Here is a 22,500-nt window from a genome sequence, read left to right on the forward strand (position 1 = left end):
GAGTCTAATCTAATCAAACTCTCCACTGACAGTAGATGCTTATGTTGTGTAAGTTTATCTGTTCACCTGGACAAAAGGAGTCATGTCAGCACACTGTATTATATGCTCCTGACCTGAGTGGCAGAAAGGTTTCAAACCAAATATTTTGGTTTGACGGTCATTAACCCTTTGAAGGTTCTGACTTAGTTCTTGAGGTCCTTTGACATGCCATAACATTTTTATACCCCCCCCCCCCCCCCCCCCCCATCCAATACTATGCTATGGTGCAGTAAAAATGTCCTTGTTATAAATGCTCAGTTAAAACAAATGTTAACGCACCCTTCGGTTTCGTCCAATACCTCTGTGTGTGTGTGTGTGTGTGTGCGTGTGGGCGTGTGTGTGTGTGTGAGAGTGTGTGAGTGTGTGTGTGTGTCTGTGTGTGCGTGTGTGCGTGTGCGTGTGTGTGTGTGTGTGTGTGTGTGTGTGTGTGTGTGTGTGTGTGTGTGTGTGTGTGTGTGTGTGTGTGTGTGTGTGTACCCCTTTCTCTAATTCTGGTCTACTGCTGTGTTTCTATGTCACCCACAGGGGGAGCCGGGGGCAGAGGGGCTGAAAGGAGAGAGGGTGAGTGTGGGTCTAAGTAAGGACCTGATTATTCTGGCTTGCGGACACCATGGGCACGTAGTTGTTCTTGTTATACTTTTTAATCCGCAGTTGCACAGTCACAAGCTGTTCTTTTGTGTGCACTTGTGTTTGTGTTCATTTGTTTTTTGTGTGTGTGTGTGTGTGTGTGTGTGTGTGTGTGTGTGTGTGTGTGTGTGTGTGTGTCTGTGTGTGTGTCTGTGTCTGTGTGTATGTGCACCTGTGTTCATTTGTATATTTATGTGTGTGTGTGTGTGTGTGTGTGTGTGTGTGTGTCTATGCTAGGGTATCTGTGGTGCTGAGTGTCCCACAGGCAACGGTAATGGTGCCTTGTCTGCAGCCCTCATCCAGAAGGCCCCAAAGGGAGAGAAGGGAGAGCAAGTAAGTGCTAAAGGGGTGTGTGTGTGTGTGTGTGTGTCTGTGTGTGTGTGTGTGTGTGTGTGTGTGTGTGTGTGTGTGTATGTTCCTCAGTGCTAAAGGGGGAACAAACATTTCGGAACCAACCCCTCAGCTATCAGCCAACATGCTTCACTGCCTTTGTCATGTGTCAAGTGTGTGTGTGTGTGTGTGTGTGTGTGTGTGTGTGTGTGTGTGTGTGTGTGTGTGTGTGTGTGTGTGTGTTTGTGTGTATGTGTGTGTGTGTGTGTGTATGGTGGACAAGTGTGTGTGTGTGTTTGTGTGTGTGTGTGTGTGTGTGTGTGTGTGTGTGTGTGTTTGTGTGTGTGTGTGTGTGTGTGTGTGTGTGGTTGGTGTGTGTGTGTGTGTGTGTGTGTGTGTGTGTTTGTGTATGGTGGACAAGTGTCACAAACCATTTAAGCTGAAATCCGACTGGAGCCATTGGCCATTTCGTTTGGACTGAATGTACAGTTTGTATCAAACCTGCTCATCCTCTCCTGTCACTGAAGTGCTAAAGGGGTGTGTGTGTGTGTGTGTGTGTGTGTGTGTGTGTGTGTGTGTGTGTGTGTGTGTGTGTGTGTGTGTGTGTGTGTGTGTGTGTGTGCGTGCGTGCGTGCGTGTGTGCGTGTGTGTGTGTGTGTGTGTGTGTGTGTGTGTGTGACTGTGTCCGTGTCTGTGTGTGTGTCTGATTTCTGTCCCAGGGCGAAACAGGCGGAAGAGGAGCAGATGGGAAACCTGTGAGTATGAAACCGTTTCAGGACTCGTGCTGTAGCCTGATGAAGCTAATGCTAGCATAGCTAGCAGGAAAATGGGATACATGCGCTGAGAGAACCAGTAAATATGAAAATGAAAATGTTCCGTTGGCTCATAGTGATGTGTGCTAATGTTAATTAATAAAAAGTATGCTAATGCTAGCATAGCTAATAGGAAGTGTGATACATGCACTGAGAGAACCAGTGAATATGAAAATGAAAATGTTCCGTTGGCTCATAGTGTTGTGTGCTAATGCTAATTAAAAATAATAATGCTAATGCTAGTGAAGCTAACAGGAAATGGAATACATGCACTAAGTGTCATGATGGCGACTCCTTTAGGGGAAGACGGGGTCTAGGGGACCTGCTGGAAAAGAGGGACAGAGAGGAGGGAAGGTAAGATAACGCTGGAGCACCCACATTTTAGGTAAAAACAGCATCGACAATTGTGTTTCTATAGCTGCTGACTTCTGTAGTTGCAAGGTCTTGTGAAAACCAAGTTGTGTTTGTTTGACACCTGACAGGACCTGTTTGGCATTAAAGTGGAGTTTAAGGATGTGTTTTTGGCTGTTGATGTAACAACGAATGTGTTCTTGCTGTTGCTGTGTCTAGAGACACCTAGTGTCCCAGATCCAATACAAAATGGAATGAATTTCTGTATTTATGCTGAGGTAGTGAATAGAGTGGAGTACTTTTACATGGAAACTTGATGAACCGTTCCAAGTATCTTATTCCTGTCTTTTCCAGGGAGATGCTGGGATACCAGGCACTGGCACACCGGGCCTCAAAGGCGCTAAGGTCTCTTTCTCTCTCTCTCTCTCTTTCTCTCGCTCTTTTTTTCTCTCTCTCTCTGGCTCTCTTTCTTTCTCCCCCTCTCTCTCTCTCTTTCTCAGCTAGTGGTTGGGATTTTAAAGATGTATTTTTAATAGTGTAACTGTGTGAGAAAGTAAGACATCTTGCTCACCATGTGTGTCACCCTCATTCTCTCCCTCCCTCTCTCTCTCTCTCTCTCTTTCTCTCTCTCTCTCTCTCTCTCTCTCTCATTTTCTCTCTCTTTTAGGGTGATTCATGTGGCGTCTGCCCATCCACCCCCTCTGAGCCAGGGGACGGGAGGGGTGGAGTGGAGGGCACCGAAGGCAAGCAGGTGAGGGCAAACATGTGAACTGAATCCAGATCAGGGCTACAGTCAGCTCTCCACTGTAGTGCCGTATAGATGGGATTATTACTGAGCTGTTCTCTGTAGTTCCATATAGATGTGATTAACTGAGCTCTTCTCTGTAGTTCCATATAGACGGGATTATTACCGAGCTGTTCTCTGTAGTTCCATATAGATGTGATTTACTGAGCTCTTCTCTGTAGTGCCATATAAATGTATTTTATTACTCTGTCTGTTGGTGGGAGCTAGTGGCTTTGAAGCATTGTAAATGACATCCATCCACTCAGGCCATAACACATAAAATATAATAACCTAATAACTTAATAACTAAAACATCATCCTTACTCTGGAATGTGATGTTGTTGTTGGTAGCTACGATGGTGGAGAAGACGATTAGGCTTATAAGAAACTAAGGACACAAAAGTAAATACTAGCCCCTCATTAGAACTAAACCCTAATTCCCTTTCTTAATTAGAGCCAAAAAGGCAAATACACAAGGATGCATCCAATTATCAGTGGGATCCTTTTTAAGTGCTCGAGTATTCTACATTTCATGTGGTATCTATTCTTTGTTGTTGAACCAAATACACAATAAACTTGTTTGAAGTTTCTCATAAAACAAAGGTGGTTACCTTAAGGGCACTTCTTAGCTGATCTTCAGGAAATGAATGCAAGCCTTCCGCCAGTTTATGGTGTTTTCTTTATAAGATAGCCTCAGGTAGAAACATATCATCGCTGAAGTAACTGTCCTGGAATATCTTTGTCACTGGTCAAGAAGGTTAAGATGGTCCAAAATGTGAATAAGCTTCAGCTTTAAAAACATGAAGTATCTCTATGAAGTAACGTTATTAATTAAATGGCTTTGGTTTAACCACCCAGATGATGTCAGTTTTGACACTTGGAAACTGCCGGAAGCTCTTGCCCTGACGGTTACAATGGCCATGTGAAACAGAGCATTGCGTTGAAGCCTGCGTTGCCTTTGGTGTAATAGAGTTAGAGTGCCTTGGGCTCTCTTATCATCTGTCCTTTCTGTTTACTGAGCTTTGAAATGGTTTGTAATGGTTTGTAATGGTCTTCCGTCCTCTCTCTCTCCCTCTCTCTCTCCATCTCTCTCTCCCTCTCTCTCTCTCTCTCTCTGTCTCTCTCTCCTCAGGGTCCACCTGGACTGACAGGAGCTAAAGGAGAAAAGGTAGGCATGGCAAAGAGACGCTCCAAAACCTGTGGCAAGAAGTGGCTGTTTGTGAGACATTGTTTTGGAATACTTAATGGTGCCTTAAGTAGTTTTTCAAAAATCTAAAATGCTCCTGAACTCATGATGATGTAACTTCCTGTCACTATTTCTGTGGATTTCTTCTCCACATGTGTGGGCCCTCATATGCATAAAAGACACCTCAACATACTTAATAAGATAATTCGCCATTTTATTAAGTAACAAGTTGTGTGCTTATAGGGAGGCCAGGGATCACAGGGAGACCCTGGTGTCGCTGGCACTGCAGGTACACCAGGGCTGCCAGGAGAGTTCGGGCGAGACGGCATACCTGGCACCAAGGGAGAGAAGGTGAGTGCTTCTGCTGTTAACCGGTGACATTTTATCAGTTATCATATACCATATGATGCCATACCATACCATATGTCCTGTATTTGAAATAAAGCTCATGGTCTAGTTAGCTTCATTATAGTGTATGAATATATATTAGATGATATTATGTACAGTATAATATTTAAAAATGTTGACAAATTATGTTGTGCATATATTAAGTCAGTCTTCTTTCAGGAAAGCTTTTGTAGTGATTTGTAATTAATCCCAATGAATTATCCACATAAGCTTAATTGACTTTCTGTGGCAATACACATGAACCGACTGTTCCATCAATTTTATAACTCTATGGTGATTTGTTGCCAGGGAGATGCTTGTGACAGCTGTCCATCACTGCCTGATGGTTTGTCAGATGTGGTGGGCGTGCCCGGGGTCAAAGGCGGGAGGGGTGAAACAGGATCGCCTGGAGTTGGTTTACCAGGGAGACATGTAAGTGTGTGTGTGTGTGTGTGTGTGTGTGTGTGTGTGTGTGTGTGGGTGGGTGGGTGGGTTGGTGTGTGTGTGTGTGTGTGTGTGTGTGTGTGTGTGTGTGTGTGTGTGTGTGTGTGTGTGTGTGTGTGTGTGTGTGTGTGTGTGTGTGTGTGTCCGCGCATATGTGTGGGGTGTGTGTGAAGGCATTCTTAGAGAATCTGACCCTAAGATAACCTTAGGGTGAGGCGTTAATTGCTCGGTGGCAAGAACTTTTCATTCAGTTATAAATTATATAAACAGTTATAAAAACAAAACCACACACTGTGTAAAAAGCAAAGTCAAGATAAGGAGGACAACGATGACCTATATAATAGCATCCAGTGATGTGACTAGACATTTTAAAGCTTTTTATTTTATAAATATTTTAATGGTGATTAAAATTGCATCCATAGTTTACTATTTTGAGACTGCAGTGAGGTTTTATGGACAGAAGCTATTGCCTATAATTTAAATGGGTATTTAGTCTTCTCTGGGCTCGACAAAGGAATAACATTTAAAGGCACCCAGTGCAAGTTTTTGTAAACATTCAATGAAAAATAAACATTCAATTTCTAGTCTTTTGTACACGTAGTAAGTTTCAATAACTCCATACCATTACATATCGACATTCAAGGAGCAAATTGAGACGCCGTTGTGTGGTGAGAACTGATAGAAAATCGTAAACAACAACAATCGCCGGTGGGGAGAAGCCATTTTTCCATTGACTGGAAGCCTGCTTTATTTATTGTAGGTTACAAAGAATAAAGAAAATGGCGGCGATTGTTGTTGTTATCGATTTTCTATCAGTTCTCACCACACAACGACGTCTCATCTTTGCTGCTTGAATGTCGGTATGTAATGGTATGGAGTTATTGAAACTTACTACGTGTAAAAAAGACCAGAAATTGAATGTTTATTTTTAAGCCTCGAAAGTTGCACTGGGTGCCTTTAAGATACATCTTAGTGTCAGAAATAGGGTCAGTCAATTACATTAACTTTTAATGAATTTGATTCAACAAAAACAATTCTATTTCATCCATGAATGTACAAGACTTTGGAATGACTGCATGCATTAGGCTGCTGCAGCAGTACACTACTTGTTGGACCGTTAGCATCCGTGAATTACTCAGAAGAGCCATGTGAGTGTTCCAACCAAATTAGCAATGGACGCACGCATTAAGCAGCACCAGCAGTACAGTGCAGTGAGGTGCTGTGCAGTGCGTGTGTGTGTGTGTGTGTATGTGTGTGTGTGTGTGTGTGTGTGTGTGTGTGTACCCCTTTCTCTAATTCTGTGTGAGTGTGAGTGTGTGTGTGTGTGTGTGTGTGAGTGTGTGAGTGTGAGTGTGAGTGTGAGTGTGAGTGTGAGTGTGAGTGTGACTGCGTGTGCACGTGCGCATGTGCGCATGCATGTGTGTGTGAGTGTGTTTGTGTGTGAGTGTGTGTGTGAGTGTGTGTGTGTGTGGGTGAGTGCAGTGCTTGTAGTTGCTGTGCAGCATTTGCTGAGCCATTTCGGAAGCCAAGCCAAGACAGCTGGTGTGTGGAACATTTTGAACGCAATGCAGAGATGATTGGTCTATGTGGCAGAAGCAATCAACGGGAGTCTCCTGACTGAGCTTGCTGGATCATTTGTGTCACTCTCGGAGCCAATGCCCTGATGTCAGCTGCTTTGACATATGTCGCTGAGACAGACAATTTTGTGGTTTAGCGCTTACTGGCAATAGAGGGAAGCCATGAATATGTGTTTCTAATGTCATGGTCTTATAGTATCCAATCTGTGACTAATGAATTAATCCCATATATTGCAGTTATGGTACATTACTGCAACGATACCTAGACAACTGATGAGCTGAACATATTGAACGAGCTGTTTGTTTAATAGTATTCTATAAAGTGTGACTCTGCTGCTGGGTGTTTTCAGATCCCCTCTCACGGTTTGAATTTGAGTGCAAGGCTATCTTTTGTAGACTGAGTTTGAAATGTTTTTAGCTGTAAACTGACTGTTCTATTTCCTTGTCCAGGGTCAGCCAGGCCTTCCTGGGGCACAGGGACCTCCGGGACCTAAGGGAACACAGGTTTGTGTGTGTGTGTGTGTGTGTGTGTGTGTGTGTGTGTGTGTGTGTGTGTTTGTGTGTGTGTGTGTGTGTGTGTTTGTTATAGAGAGAGAGAGAGAGAGACATTACATGTGAGGGTGTGTGTGTATGTAAGTCAGCTGGAAGAGTTTAAGTGTGTGTATCTCATACAGGGTGACACAGGACCTGCTGGCATTGGACTTCCAGGACCACAGGTGAGAAGACTCTTCATGTCCTCCAGTTCCATTCACACTCACCTTTACAGCTCTTCATCACACTCACCTGACTCTTCAGGTCCTCCAGTGCCATTCACACTCACCTTTACAGCTCTTCATGTCCTCCAGTTCCATTCACACTCACCTGACTCTCCATGTCCTCCAGTGCCATTCACACTCACCTTTACAGCTCTTCCTGTTCTTCAGTTACATTCACACTCACCTTTACAGCTCTTCATGTTCTTCAGTTCCATTCACACTCACCTTTACAGCTCTTCATCACACTCACCTTTACAGCTCTTCATGTCCTCCAGTGCCATTCACACACACCTTTACAGCTCTTCATGTTCTTCAGTTCTATTCACACTCACCTTTACAGCTCTTCATGTCCTCCAGTGCCATTCACACTCACCTTTACAGCTCTTCGTGTCCTCCAGTGCCATTCACACTCACCTTTACAGCTCTTCATCACACTCACCTGACTCTTCATGTCCTCTAGGGCCAATCACACTCACCTTTTATAGCTGCATTTCGAATGATTGGTATTTGTTACACACACTTCATATTCCTGGTATGTAGGTGCTGTGGTGTGTTCTTGACCGACTGAATGGTTCTTGACTCTGACTGAAATGGTTCTTGACTCTGACAAAATGGTTCTTGACTGACAGAATGTTTCTTGACTCTTTCGGAATGGTACATAGTGAGAACCATTTTACTGAACACCAATTTGTAAACATGTCTGCTGTCTCTCTCTCTCTCTCTCTCTCTCTCTCTCTCTCTCTCTCTCTCTCTCTCTCTCTCTCTCTCTCTCTCTTTCTCTCTCTCTCTCTCTGATAGGGCATAGAGGGACCAAGAGGGCCACCTGGCATTCTGGTAAATATCAACAAAACATCCGAAGTACATAAATCCATCAGATATTCCTGTCTAGACAGTTGACCTCCAGGTTGTGTATTGGTTGTGCCTCCCTGCCTTTTCATGCAGTCAACAGTGTCCTGTGTGATGTGACATCCTATATATTCTACTTCTACATGTATTCATAATATGATCAGTTAGTCTGCCTTGCGCAATATACTTGTGTAGGAGTTTTTCAGCAGCAATAGATTTTGATTGGTGGATTGATTGTTTGATTGATGTTCTGTTCGCCCTGTCCCTAGGGTCCCATTGGACCAGCTGGAGTCCCTGGACCAATTGGGCCTCAGGGAGAGAAGGTGGGTGGAGCTTCAGCCCTGCTAAAATGTTTGCTTTATGTCTGTGTCACAAAGTTGGAGATTGAATATAATATGTTTTTTAAAACTTTCTGCTTTCCTGTCGTACCTGATCATGCAAATCGTCATGGAAACGATTCAACACGGAGGACAGCTTGTTGCATCTAATGTGCTGAGTTTATTTAAAGGTCAAAGGTCATCAAGAACTTCAAACAGAGTACATAGGTATTCGCTGTGGCACTGATCAAAGGCAGATCTGTTCATGAGAATCAGACCAACTCTCACTGTGTGTGTGTGTGCGTGTGTGTGTGTGTGTGTGTGTGTGTGTGTGTGTGTGTGTGTGAGTGTGTGTGTGTGTGTGTGAGAGTGTGTGTATGCGCGTGTGTGATGTGCGTGCGTGTGTGTGTGCGCGTGTGTGTGTGTGTGCGTGTGTGTGTGTGTGTGAGTGTGTGTGAGTGTGTGTATGCGCGTGTGTGATGTGCGTGTGTATGTGTGTGTGTGTGTGTGTGTGAGTGTGTGTATGCGCGTGTGTGATGCGCGCCGCGCGCGCGTGTGTGTGTGTGTGTGTGTGTGTGTGTGTGTGTGTGTGTGTGTGTGTGTGTGTGTGTGTGTGTGTGTGTGTGTTTGCTTCCCTACAGGGCATGAGGGGGGAGAAAGGACTTGAAGGACCAGCAGGCCCAGAGGGTGTTGGCCCAATGGGACCGCCGGTAAGGAGATAGGATGTGTGTGTTTGTGTGTGTGTATGTATGTGTGTGTGCAAGGAGGACGAATCTATCCCTTATGGCACGTATGACAGTGTTATTTGTGTGTGTGTGTGCCAGGGCAAAGGGGGTCCTCCGGGTTCTCCTGGTATCCCAGGAGAAGATGGCCGAACTGTGAGTAAAGCATCCCACTTTTACCAACTCTCTCTCTCTCTCTCTATCTTTCTCCCTCTTTCTCCCTCTTCTTCTCCCTTTCTTTTATGCCCTTCATCCATCTCTCTATTCCTACCTCCCCTCTCTCTCTCTTGGGCCCTTCCTCCTCCTCTCTTTCCCTCTTTCATTTTGTCTATTTTGTCTCCCTTGCTCTCTTCCATCTCTATCCATCCCTATCTCAGTGTCCCTCTTTCTTTCTCTTCCTCTCTTCTTCTCCTTCTTCCTTCTCTTCTCTCTTTCGCTTCCTCTTTTCTTCTCGCCTCCCTTTACACTCATATCTCTTTCCACTTGTCTTTTTTCTCTCCCTCTTTCATCCCTCTCTTTCTCTAGCTCTTATTTCCCACATTGGGCTCTTCACGAATGCCAAACTCCTCTGTTTAACACAGGGACACCATGCTTTATTTGTTTGCTGTATGTCATGAAACTTGAGTCTGTGACCTCAGCCGCCTAATGCAATCTCTACACTAACACTAATACTGACTTTAACTCTCTCTGTTTCACTCAGTAAACTCTACACTAACACTGACGTTAACTCTCTCTGTTTCACTCAGTAAAACTCTCCACTAACACTAACGTTAACTCTCTCTTTTTCATTCAGTAAAACTCTCTACACTAACACTGACGTTAACTCTCTCTGTTTCAATCAGTAAAACTCTCTACACTACCACTAACACTGACGTTAACTCTCTGCTTCACTCAGTAAAACTCTCTACACTAACACTAACTTTAACTCTCTGCTTCACTCAGTAGAACTCAGGGCCTGTGACCTTAGCAGCCTTATATAATGTCTGCACTAACACTAACACTCACACACACACACACACACACACACACACACACACACACACACACACTAACTCCCCCTCTCGCTTTTTTCACTCAGTAGAACTCTGCTTACCCTCTGGGGCTCTTTGAGAGTTTGACAGAGACTTTGTTGTGTCTGTCGGGGTTGCGTTCATTAGTGCTACCAAAGCTTTGTGTACATGTGTCTGTTTTGTGTGTGTGTGTGTGTGTGTGTGTGTGTGTGTGTGTGTGTGTGTGTGTGTGTGTGTGTGTGCGTGTGCGTGTTTGCCTTTGTCATCGCCTGTGCCCCTCAGCACAGCATGTGCAAGTGTGTGTGTGTGTTAACTCGAGGCTTTGTCTAAAGTTGCGGTGTGCTTTTACATAGCAGGGACTGTGGGTGTTTTGTGGGTAAACAGGGATGGATTGAAGTGTGTTTTGTGGTGTGTGTGTGTGTGTGTGTGTGTGTGTGTGTGTGTCTGTGTGTGTGTCTGTGTGTGTGTGTGTTGCGGTGTCAGCTGTCTTCACATCTCCTTTTGCCCCCCTGTGCTGGAAACATTTCTGACAGCCGCTTGACAGCTTTACCTTTAAGCATCCTCAAAGATCACTCTCTAAATATGTTAACAATGTGTGTGTGTGTGTGTGTGTGTTCGTTTTTTGTCTTTTCTTGTAGGGAGCCAATGGAGCTAAAGGCGAAAAGGTACTGTCACCTCAGTTGGGTTGATTTGAAAAGTCATTGCATAAGCATGTGTGTGTGTGTGTGTGTGTGTGTGTGTGTGTGTGTGTGTGTGTGTGAGTAAGTATGAGATGGATGTGTGTATAAGTATATGGGTTGTAGTATGGTATGTTTTCTTGTTGTGGCTATGTTGGTCTATGTGTGGTGTGTCTATGTGTGGCGTGTTAGTGTTTGTGGTGCTCTGTGTGTGTGTGTGTGTGTGCATATGTGTTTGGGGGGGGGGGGGGGCTATTGTGTATATGTGAGGTATTGTTCTGTGTGTGTGTGTTTTGTGGGTGTTTATATCTGTATGTGTGTGTGGCCCTTGTTGCTGATGTCATTCGATGCGCCTAGCCGCAGGGCACAGGCTGAGTGTAGAGGAGTCTGACAGCGGGGCTCTTCTCTAGCTTTAGTGTGTGTGTGTGTGTGAGTGTGTATGTGTGTGTGTGTGTGTGTGTGTGTGTGTGTGTGTGTGTGTGTGTGTGTGTGTATGAGTGTGTGTGTGTGTGTGTATGTGTGTGTGTGTGTGTGTGCGTGTGTATGTGTGTTTTGTGGTAGCCGTGTGTGTGTGTGTGTGTGTGTGTGTGTGTGTTCACAGGTCTCTTCTCCACTAGACCTTGCTAACAGGCCCCAACAGCACTGACATAGCCATTAATTGTTGTATGCACCCGACTGTCAACTTTAATTTGGTCACAGATAGGACGGGGAGGACACAAGGAAAGGCAAAAAGAGAAGATGTCTGAGAGAAGAACAGAGTCAGACAGAGACATAAACAAAGAGAGGGAACAGCATCTAAAAGACAGCAGAGAGACAGATAAAAAAGACTCTCATCAATGTACCTTGAAGAGAGATTGATTGAAGATAATGTCAACAGGCAGATCTTATTTATTTGACCTAGCATACATATCAGGCTATAGCATCTTCTTTACCTTATTCTAGCATGTATATCAGAGTAAAGCATCTTCTTTACCTTATTTTAGTATGTATATCAGGTTATACCATCTTATGTACCTTATCTTAGCACAGGGGTGGGCAAACTTTTTGACTCGCGGGCCACAATGGGTTCTAAAATTTGACAGAGGGGCCGGGCCAGGAACAGATGGATGGAGTGTTTGTGTGAACTAATATAAATGACATGTAAAAATCATCACATGAAAGGATTTGGCCTTTAACAGGTAGCAAAGCATTTATTTGCAAGGCAATTTAACAAATTGCACGAACATGAACAATACAAAAACATGTCGTAACGTGACTGATCAAACATCATGAAACATCTGAGGCCTGCGCCCAAACCAATTACCTCACTTGAACTTCTTTATTATTTACATTAACAGGTTAGAGCAGCCAAGCAGTCTCTGTGCGGCATAGAGCTGTAACGATAAGTTACAAAATAGTAAGCAAAATTGACAACGTTGATTGTGAAAAATGGTCGTCGTGGATTTTTTAAGTCAAAAATGACTAAAAAGGTTTAAAAAGCCCAACGGGCTGTATACGGCCCACGGGCCGTACTTTGCCCATGTCTGTCTTAGCATGTATATCAGGGTGTACCATCTTATTTACCTTATTTTAGCATGTATATCAGGCTATTACATCTAATTGACCTTATTTATTTGCAATATGATGATCTGAGACCCGGGGCTTTTGGTTCAGGGTGGCATTCAGAGTGAGAGGTTTTTTGCTAGTCTGACTTGTGTGTGTGTGTGTGTGTGTGTGTGTGTGTGTTTGTGTGCTTCATAGGGTTCGCCTGGAGATTGTAACTGTTTGCCACAAGTTTCCACTGGAAATGGTGGACCTGTGAGTATTTTTATATGTACATATAACATTATATGCACACACACACACACACACACTTCATCGAAACCTAATCCATATGGTATGATGACCTGTGCATGACCCTTGTTGTTTTCCAGGGAGTGCCAGGAGTGAGTCCAGGGGGGAATCTGTTACAACCTGGTTCTGAGGTCTGTGTGTGTGTGTGTGTGTGTGTGTGTGTGTGTGTGTGTGTGTGTGTGTGTGTGTGTGTGTGTGTGTGTGTGTGTGTGTGTGTGTGTGTGTGTGTGCATGCATGTTTGATCCAGCTCCTTAATGTCTGTTTTTGTGCTCTCTGCTGTTTTTCAGGGCCCCCCTGGTCCTCCGGGTCCCCCCGGGCCTCCAGGGCCCCAAGGCTTCAGAGGGCCGCCGGTAAGTGTGTGTGTGTGTGTGTGTGCGTGTGTGTGTGTGGGTGTGTGTGATGATGGCAATGCCATATAGAGAGCTTGTTGTATTTGGGTTTGGGAGCCTACTTGACTATCTGTCCGTATGTGTCTGTCTGTCTGTCTGTCTTACTCTCTCTCTCTCTCTCTCTCTCTCTCTCTCTCTCTCTCTCTCTCTCTCTCTTATCTCTCTCTCTCTCTCTCTCTCAGACACACATAAAAGTACACAGACATAAACACACACACACACACTGTTACACCAACGCATTTATGTCTGTTGCATTTCTCTCTCTCTCTCTCTCTCTCTCTCTCTCTCTTGTGTGTGTGTGCGTATGTGTGTGTGTGTGTGTGTTCGACTCCTCAGCCTCTCTCTTTGCCTTTATGTGAAGCCTGCATGGGCTGCTCTGGTTTCTGGCTAAAGCTAATTTAAAAGCACTGTTAATATTAAAGTACAATTTGTTCCTGTCATAGATCTAAATTTATCTTACAAATTAATGTAGATGTATTAATGTAAATGTAAATATTGAACAATACATTAAAATAACTTCAGTAATCTATTAAATGTAACATTAAAATGTAATGTAAATGCCTTAAAGTAGTCATTAATGTAATTGTGTTAATGTAATCACTCATTAATAACTTTGTAATAATATATTAAAAGTGTGCAAAAATTAGCTTTTTGATGTAATGTAGCTTGTACTGGCTGTGTTATCTGTGCTGGTTTAATCTGTCAGTGGGTATTGTAAAGAGTAACCCTGCTTTAGGATGCGCTAACACCTAATGTATGTGACGCACTGGGAAGTCTTGGGGTGCTGGGATTCTGTCGTGGGATTGGGCGCATCCACTGGGGAAGCTTAAGCTGTGATTTGTTTACATTAAAAGATGATAGTATTTTTTAAGTAAACTATAAAGTTTATTTTCTTAAAGTAATGTTGATTTAAAAGTAACTTTACTTCTTCTGTAAATGACTGCTTAAATGCTTAAAGTTTCCGTAATAGTATTGGATGTTTTTTCCCCAGAATTTTGGGGGAAAAATGATCAGGTAATTTCTTCTTCTTTAAAAATCAAGCAGAGCTCACAGTGAATATTCAGTACTCCGGAAGCATTCCTGCCCAGAAACTGTTACTTGATAAAACAAACACCAGACGAAACCTTCAATGTTTTGATATTCATGGGTCCCAAAGATGTCACTTCCGTGAAGCCTGCCGCCATCTTTGTGACCAACTCAACCAGTATTCCCATTGTATTATACGTTTTTGTACCCAATAGTAGCTAGTAAGTCATAATAATATATACTAATCATATAATAATAATAATAATAATAACGGTTATATATTAACTGTATTGTTTTCTATTGATAGGCTCTTCAAATTTAAACTTTTTAAAAGTAGTATTTTCTAATTCCAGTGTTTAGTAAGTTAGCTTTCATAGTTAGCTAGCGAACAGTCATGACTAAGAACATAGCACATCTGAATGAGGCAGAAAGACGGGGATATTTAGAAAAAACATCGATTATTGGCTGCGATCCATATTGACTACCGTCAACTTTATTTTGCCCCTTAAAGTCTGCGAAACGTCTGCCACAACTGTCTTTTCCCGACATATACATTCATCTTGTACACAATCCATCCCCATACACCGGAGATAGTACAATCGGGAGTTAGCTGTTAGCTGCTACTTGTCTCTTCTAATTTGCAGCCAACCATTTATAGCTAACCATTTATTCCGCCGATCTAAATCTTTTGGTATACAATTATATTGTTTATTTGGGTTATTTTCGCGACTGGTGTCGCATCCATCAGCACAACATATGCCGGGCATTTTTTTACTTTCTGTTGGTTTGGACCGACTATGTCTATGTTGTGAATGACGCTCAGCTAGACTTTCGGTCACACAGATGGCGGCGCTTAGACACAGTGACGTCACTTGGGATCTATGAATTATTCTCCCAGATCTTAGTGAAGGGCAAATTGAATTCTGGGTAATGTAGTGTTCACTATGAGCAATGTTTGGTCTTTAACCTGGTACTGTGTGAAAACTTAACTATGAGCCTTACCACAGAAAAGTAAATAAAAAACAGCTAAATGTAAACTGTCAGGTGAAATACATACCAGGGGGATATCCCTGGAGTGGGCGGAGTCTCATCTGTGGCCTTCTGGCTAAACCCATTCAACCTCAGTTCCTTCTTACAGGGCAACGAAGGCCTACCAGGGAAACCGGGTCTGGCCGGAAACGTAGTAAGTAACCAGTCTTGAGGGAGGAGCTAGTGGTGTGGAGGAGCGGTTTATTGGTTGGTTGATGGAGGAGTCCATGTTGGCACTGGGGCACTAGTCTAGGGCTGCTAAAGTCATTAAAGGATCCTCCAGCTTTGGTGGAAGCCTGGAAACTACTGATTAATTTCATTCATTCTCATTAGTTTTTAGACAAGCACTGGATAAAGCCAACATAAAACAGCCTGTTCTGTTTTGCCACACACATCGTTTGCAACAGCGACCAGGACCCACTGTGACGATTTTTTTCGTGCGTGTTTTAGTCATTTAGCAGTTGAGCACTTTTAACTGGCTGACACTGTGGCCTTGGTCTGTTTACATTCCTCCGGCGCTGTGGCGCTGTGTTTGTGTGAAGTAGAGCACTCTGAGGACGCTGTGGTAAACATGATGATTACTGTTAATCAGGCTCACCAGCCACAGAAGCTGTGCAAACTCTTATGAGCCGGGCTGAAAGCAACAAACTAGCTCAACTCTCTTCGAACTTTTAATCCTCTTTCTCCCTCAAACACTCTCTCTCTCTCTCCGTCTCTCTCTCTCTCTCTCTCTCTCTCGCTCTATTTCTCTCTCTCATCTTCCTTCTCTATCTGCTTTATGATCATTTTCTCTATGTGTGTCTGTCTGTCTGCCCCCTCTCTTTCTCTATCCCACACTCTCTCTTCCCTTCCTCCCCTCCTCTCCCTCCCCTTTTCTCTTCCCCTCTCGCTCCGTCTGTGTGGTTGGCATGACGCCCACCCCATCCCTCCTCGAGAATGTTAGCCCACCATGGAAACTTGGCTCAGACCGTCTGCCTCTCTCTGTGATTCTATCACCCCTTTTCTTTGTCTTGCTGTCTGATTTTAATCCCCCTCTTTCCTGTTGGGAGCTTCCCTTCCTATGTGTTCCATGCATTATTTCTTTCTCTCTTTCTCTTTATCCCCTTCCTTACTCTCATTCTCTCTCTCTTTCTTTGAAAGTTTCTCATCTCACTCCCTCCCAGTCTCTTTCTCTTTGATTATCTCTCTCTCTCTCTCTTCCTCTCTCTCTCCCTCCCCTCTCTTCCTCTCATTCCCATTAGAGGCTCTTGTAAATGCTCCAGTGCTAGCATCAGCAGCTGCTAGCGTCTGCCAACCCCTCCTCGTTGCTTAAAGTCCCTGTAAACTGCATCTGTTATATGTCAGTAGATTTCACTCTCAAACCACAACCCTCAAGCATTGAGTCAAACTGCCTCCAATGGCTTGTCATAGTTCAAATTGTCTCAGATGGCCTGCCATAGTTCAGCTGCCTGAAGGCTTGCTCATCAAAAAAACGAATCAGTCAGTGAGAGGGATATTTTCCAAACCTGTACAAAATGCTTCTAAAATAGCAACACTAGACGAGAGATATAATGCCCGCTGAGAGCTGGATTTAAGGTTGATTAAACATTGATGTGTAATGACTTGGAGGCGTCTTACTGCAGAAGCACGCGATTGCATAGACTATAATCAAAGGTGGATTTGAGGGTTTGTCTCTCTCTCATCAACGACAAATTACACTGCAGGTTTGATTATACCAGTTTGCTTGATGGCGTCTGTGTTTGGGTAGATGGGAAGTACTGTTATACCGAACGAGGGGTAATGAGGGGCTTTTTCACTGTGGCCCTGCTGTGAAAAAAACACACAAAAAAAAGTCTGGCCCTGTTTGCTTGCTATACATGCTGTTGAATAATCAGCGCTAAAACTGGCCTCAGACCACCCGGGAGTACTAAACACCAACAAGTCTCCAGAATGTTCTCCATCATTAGTCCAGGGCAGCTCACTGAAAATTATCTTGCATTTGTTTTATTTTTTTAGTATTGAGGTGCTTACTCTCACTGGATCTCTGGAAACACTGTATTTGGAGGGGTGTGCATAAGTCCTGACATGACACCGTCGTAACCATGACATGACACCTGTCATGAACTTGGAGGAGTCTTTATGAATGTTTATGATTGTTGCCATCAAGTGTCATTCTTTAAATTATGTCATTTTTTATGTCAAGATGACATTGTTTGGGATATGTTTGTTATGACAACTTGACATTTACCAAGACAACATAACCTGTCAACGTGTTTGTTTTGACGACGTGACATTACTTAAGTGTTACCGCATCTCCTAACTTCCTGAGGGTTGGATGTTTAGGTGAAAGTATCAGCCAAGTTTCTATGATTTAAATGGAAATAGAAATGTTGGAACATTAGTAGCATTAGCAATGTGTGTGAGTGTGTGTGCGGACATGTGTGCAGTCTTATTAGTGTCTGGAAATATCCATAGAAGCTGGTGAGGAATATGGATGATTCCATATTGAGAACGTGTCAGCACAGGTTGTTTTTAATTACTTGGATGCTTCCGTCAAAATGGTGAGATTACATCAGACTTTTTCTCTCCTCCTCTTTTTTTTTCCGAAGAGGAGGAGAGAAAAAGATGCAGATCCACAAGCTGTATGCTATTTAAGTGTTAGCTTAAGCTGCCAAAACCAGATCTTGAAAATAAGTGGTTGTGATGTTGTACATGTTGACTGTTTTACTGACTGGCTAAAACTAAACACTGACTTATGACTGCCTAATAGATGGTGATATGAAGCTAATTCAAAACAAAGGTGACAGAGATTAGCTGGCTGAACCTAGACTTGCCATCACTGAGTTTATTGGAGTCTGCACAGACTCGGTGCAGACTGAATGCATTGCGGACCAACTGGACAGGTCATTAAGGAGTCCTTGTGTGTGTGTAATACTCCAAAGTGTGCTAGAGGCCTGGGAGATACGTGTAGGGAGAAACTGGTTTAAATATTTTCATTAAAGTCATCATAGTGCCCCTACACGCTGCTCTACTGAAAAAAAAATATCTAACGAGTTGGTAAATAGGCTTAAAATCGAATCCTGAACCTTAGAGTAAACACTAAATTAAGATTATTAATGTGACAAAGTTCTATAGTGCATGCTGTTTTGGGTTTAAAATGTAATCAGAAAATAGAACTCTAAAATTACTGTAATTTCAGTAAAGGTTAGAGGGGTTTTAAACATTTAAAAGAAAAATGTGTAATTTCTGCCTGTGATAGTCAAGGCAATGCAAACCTTCCTCTGTGCCACCATGAATCTTGATATTCAGAGTAAGTAGTTTTTTGTTGATGTTGTTGTTTTTGTTGTTTTATCCCTCTCAAATCACCTGGTCTTTGTTTGGTGTAATGACTTCCTGTTTGTCCCACACTGATTGTATTCCCCTTGTCACTTCATCTCAGCTTCCTGGTAAATTGCCCCAGGACGTCCCCATAGTGGACCCCAAGGTACGCATCAGAGGAATCATGGGAGTTGTTGTTTATTTTCTTCACTAAATGTTTATTCTGTGTCCCTTCATGTATGTACCGTACTACAGTTACGCTGTGCTGTATGCATTGTAGTCCCTGAGAGCATGAGGGTTGCAGCAGTGGTTCCTCCTGAAGCACATGTGATCACAGATGTTCATGTTGAGCTGCATGATGAGAGCACAGCATGCTCGTTTGTATCGCTGCATATATGTGTTTGTGTGTGTTTTGCAAGTACACTGTCAATGCACACACACATATGTATATGTGTGAATGTACATGTGTGTACTCTTCCCTGTGTGTGTGTGTGTGTGTGTGGTCAGAAGCAGGAGCCCTGTGAAGACTGCGCGCAGGGCCTGCCTGGCGTGCCTGGCCGTTCGGGCATCAAGGGCGACAAGGGTGAGCAGGGTGAGCAGGGCAAACCGGGCATCACGGAGGCGGACGACTGTGAGCGGGTGAGGGGCTGCACTCACTAACACCTCCTTTACATCTGAGGGGGCACCCAAGTCCATCAGCGACTTTAAAAAGACATTTTGCAAAAACAAAAACACTTTAAAAACATATATATATTTATATATATGTATTTGCATAATGTTTGGATAAGAAGCCCTCAGAGAAGATGAAATACCTATTTGGCCATCAGTGATGTTTTGTTGGATTGTGTTTGTCGTTAGATTGTGTTTGTCTACGATGCTCAGAGCTCAAAGTCTTGGCCACAAACACTAAGTGTGTCTTTTTTTCACGGTATCTCAGCTGCTCTGAAAATAGTTTCTTGAAAACTGAGTGTTTACAGTTGATTTAACCAAAAAAGATAATAATGACAACATTAATCTCAGATTATTGTCACTGGGTTTGTGCTAAATGATCGCATGTGTAGCACTTTGGGTCCAATGTGTTAAGATGGGGGATATCAAAACATCTTATACTTCTTCAAATGTCCCTGCCAGGCCTCATCCCGCAGAGGGTTAAACGTGGCAGTGGGGCAATGGGCTGAAATGGGCATCGTTGCTATCTACGACACACAGAGTGTTCCTGAGTAACAGACGTTAAAGCATTGCTATCTACGACACGCAGAGTGTTTCTGAGTAACAGACGTTAAAGCATTGCTATCTACGACACACAGAGTGTTTCTGAGTAACAGAACCCAAACCATTTCTATCTAGGACAGGCAGAGTGTTTCTGAGTAATAAGTAACAGATGTCAAAGCATTGCTATCTACGACACGCAGAGTGTTTCTGAGTAACAGAACCCAAACCATTTCTATCTAGGACAGGCAGAGTGTTTCTGAGTAACAGTACTCAAAGCATTGCTATCTACGACACACAGAGTGTTACTGAGTAACAGACATTAAAGCATTGCTATCTACGACACACAGAGTGTTTCTGAGTAACAGAACCCAAACCATTTCTATCTAGGACAGGCAGAGTGTTTCTGAGTAATGGGTAACAGATGTCAAAGCATTTCTATCTACGACTCGCAGAGTGTTTCTGAGTAACAGACGTCAAAGCATTGTTATCTACGACACGCAGAGTGTTTCTGAGTAACAGACGTCAAAGCATTGCTATCTACGACACGCAGAGTGTTTCTGAGTAACAGACGTCAAAGCATTGCTATCTACGACACGCAGAGTGTTTCTGAGTAACAGACGTCAAAGCATTGTTATCTACGACACGCAGAGTGTTTCTGAGTAACAGACGTCAAAGCATTGCTATCTACGACACACAGAGTGTTTCTGAGTAACAGAAGAACCCAAAGCATTTCTATCTACTTCTGCTTCTAAGCCTTGCTAACTGCTTGCTAAGTTCTACTGAAGAACAGAAGGCAAAGTGTTTTTGCCTTCCTGATTGGTGAGGGGGTATTGGTGGTGGGGCAGAAGGTGCAGAATAAAAAGAGAGAAAAAAAAACACATCTGACACTTCATGATGTATACATCTGCTGGAACATGGAACACAGAAGACTCACCATCCCTCTGTTCTTTCATCCCTGTCCTGCTCTTCTGTTCTCCTCTCCTACACTCCTTCCTTTCTTTTCCTCTCTCATGTTTTTTTTCCCCTTTTTTTTACTCTTCTGTCCTCAGTGCTACCAGAGGCTTCAGGGGGAAGAGCCTGCTCAGGAAGTAGTAAGTCTCATCAACCCAAAATTACACACACACACATTTTAAAATCAAGTGTCATCATGGACCCAGTCAAAACTATACACACACACACACATTTTACAATCAAGTCTCATTCATGATCAACCCATTACTATAAACACACACACATTTCAAAGTACAATCTTATCCTGGTTCAACCTAAAGCTTTAGGCCTGCACACATACTTCAAAGTGATCACTGCAGAACTTTCTTCATGACATTTGTATGGTAATATTAGATTAGAAATGAGTTACAGTAATATGTCTGTGTTTTGCTACATGATTTGTCTGTGTGTTCTGTGCAGTCAAATCCCACGACAACAGGAACTGTAAATGCAGGCTGTGCAGGCTCACAAGGTCTCCCAGGCCATCCAGGTGAACAGGTGAGAAGAGAATGAGAGGAGAGAATGGGAGAGTGAGAGAGAGAGAGAGAGAGAGAGAGAAGATAATGTGAGAGTGAGAGAGAGAGAGAGAGAGAGAGAAGATAATGGGAGAGTGAGAGAGAGAGCGAGGGTCAAACTTTGTACTTGAAAACCTTGTTGTAATCATCTTAAACCAGTTGACCAGCTGTAGAGTGGAGGTAGAGGAGACACATGATATAAGAGTGATATAGACAGACATACAGAGAGACTGGCAGACAGACAGACAGTCAGAGAGACAGAGAGACAGAGAGACAGAGAGAAAGAGTAACATGCAGACAGACAAACAGACAGGCAGAGAGAAAGAGTAGCAGACAGATCGACAGGTAGACAGACAGACAGACAGAGAGAAAGTAACAGACAGACAGACAGAAAAAAAGAGTAACAGGCAAGCTTTAGAGACTCGTTTACCCTTAAAAAAATCATCACAGTCATCATCATCAACATCATCATCCAGGTGTGCGAAGTGGTGAAAAGTAGAGAGCGATGAGAGGTGCCGTTGATAAAGTCAAGTAGAACAAGAGAGTAAAATCGTAACAGCGAGAGAGAGGGAGAGAGACTGATAGAGAGAAAGAGAGAGATGGGAATTGAGTCAAACTTTTCACTTTAGAACATCATCACAGTCATTAAAAGACATAAAAGGCAGGACCTTCTAAAGAGATGAGACGCGCCCGTTTAAAGAGCAAATCGTGAGCTGAAAACTAGAACACGGGACTGCCGCTGTTTAACAGAGACAGGCAGCTGTCCAAATCCGTGTCGAGAGATAGGGCGCGCTGTGTAAACCACAGCGAGCTAATCTCAGAACCAGACTGCTGGGAAAGAGTAGGCTTTGCTGAATCACACTAGTAATCTCATGGTCTTAGAGCACCAAGGTTGTGGGTTCGAAACCCAGGGAGCACACATTCAATTCCATTCAGTTTAATTCAGTGATATTTATAAATGGCTAATAACAATTGAAATGGTTAGTTCTAGTGGAAGTGCGAACAGCAGCATTCTGTAGTAGTTGGAGGCTAAAATAATAGATGTGTGGATTCCTTTTTCTGCATCGTAAAGGGGTAGGGTTTTTCTGAGTTTGGCAATATTGTTGATAAGTAATAAGTGTGTGTGTGTGTGTGTGTGTGTGTGTGAGTGTGTTTGTGCGTGCGCATGTATGTATGTTTGTGTGTGTGTATACAACACAGGAAGTTGGTTCAGATTAAAGGGTCTGCTGAATGACTAAGTGGTAGATTGTTAATGTGCAGAAACTCCGGCCTTTCCCTGGCTCAGGTGACCCACATCTGGGCGGAGATGGACCAGTGTTCAGGCTCTCTGAGCACCAGTCTGGA

General features: G+C 43.3%; 1 protein-coding gene across 7 annotated transcripts in view; it reads left to right on the forward strand.

Moving 5' to 3' along the window:
* Positions 1-22,500, forward strand: part of col16a1 (collagen, type XVI, alpha 1) — a 106,694-nt gene that overhangs the window by 60,560 nt on the left and 23,634 nt on the right. For 2 of the 7 annotated variants that reach the window (XM_080859566.1, XM_080859569.1), the window contains 24 exons: positions 565-600; positions 904-999; positions 1,716-1,751; positions 2,109-2,162; positions 2,514-2,564; positions 2,827-2,910; positions 4,076-4,111; positions 4,373-4,480; positions 4,826-4,948; positions 6,988-7,041; positions 7,212-7,253; positions 8,091-8,126; positions 8,408-8,461; positions 9,097-9,165; positions 9,280-9,333; positions 10,826-10,852; positions 12,605-12,661; positions 12,778-12,828; positions 12,986-13,048; positions 15,252-15,296; positions 18,561-18,605; positions 18,947-19,078; positions 20,701-20,742; positions 21,062-21,139. In XM_080859566.1, coding sequence (XP_080715692.1) covers positions 565-600; positions 904-999; positions 1,716-1,751; positions 2,109-2,162; positions 2,514-2,564; positions 2,827-2,910; positions 4,076-4,111; positions 4,373-4,480; positions 4,826-4,948; positions 6,988-7,041; positions 7,212-7,253; positions 8,091-8,126; positions 8,408-8,461; positions 9,097-9,165; positions 9,280-9,333; positions 10,826-10,852; positions 12,605-12,661; positions 12,778-12,828; positions 12,986-13,048; positions 15,252-15,296; positions 18,561-18,605; positions 18,947-19,078; positions 20,701-20,742; positions 21,062-21,139 — 1,473 coding nt within the window. The remainder of the gene's footprint in view (positions 1-564; positions 601-903; positions 1,000-1,715; positions 1,752-2,108; positions 2,163-2,513; positions 2,565-2,826; positions 2,911-4,075; positions 4,112-4,372; positions 4,481-4,825; positions 4,949-6,987; positions 7,042-7,211; positions 7,254-8,090; positions 8,127-8,407; positions 8,462-9,096; positions 9,166-9,279; positions 9,334-10,825; positions 10,853-12,604; positions 12,662-12,777; positions 12,829-12,985; positions 13,049-15,251; positions 15,297-18,560; positions 18,606-18,946; positions 19,079-20,700; positions 20,743-21,061; positions 21,140-22,500) is intronic. The other 5 variants (XM_080859567.1, XM_080859568.1, XM_080859570.1 and 2 more) reach the window with 5 other exon arrangements.

This window comes from Sprattus sprattus, assembly GCF_963457725.1.
Source record: "Sprattus sprattus genome assembly, chromosome: 20".
NCBI classification, from domain to species: Eukaryota; Metazoa; Chordata; class Actinopteri; order Clupeiformes; family Clupeidae; genus Sprattus; species Sprattus sprattus.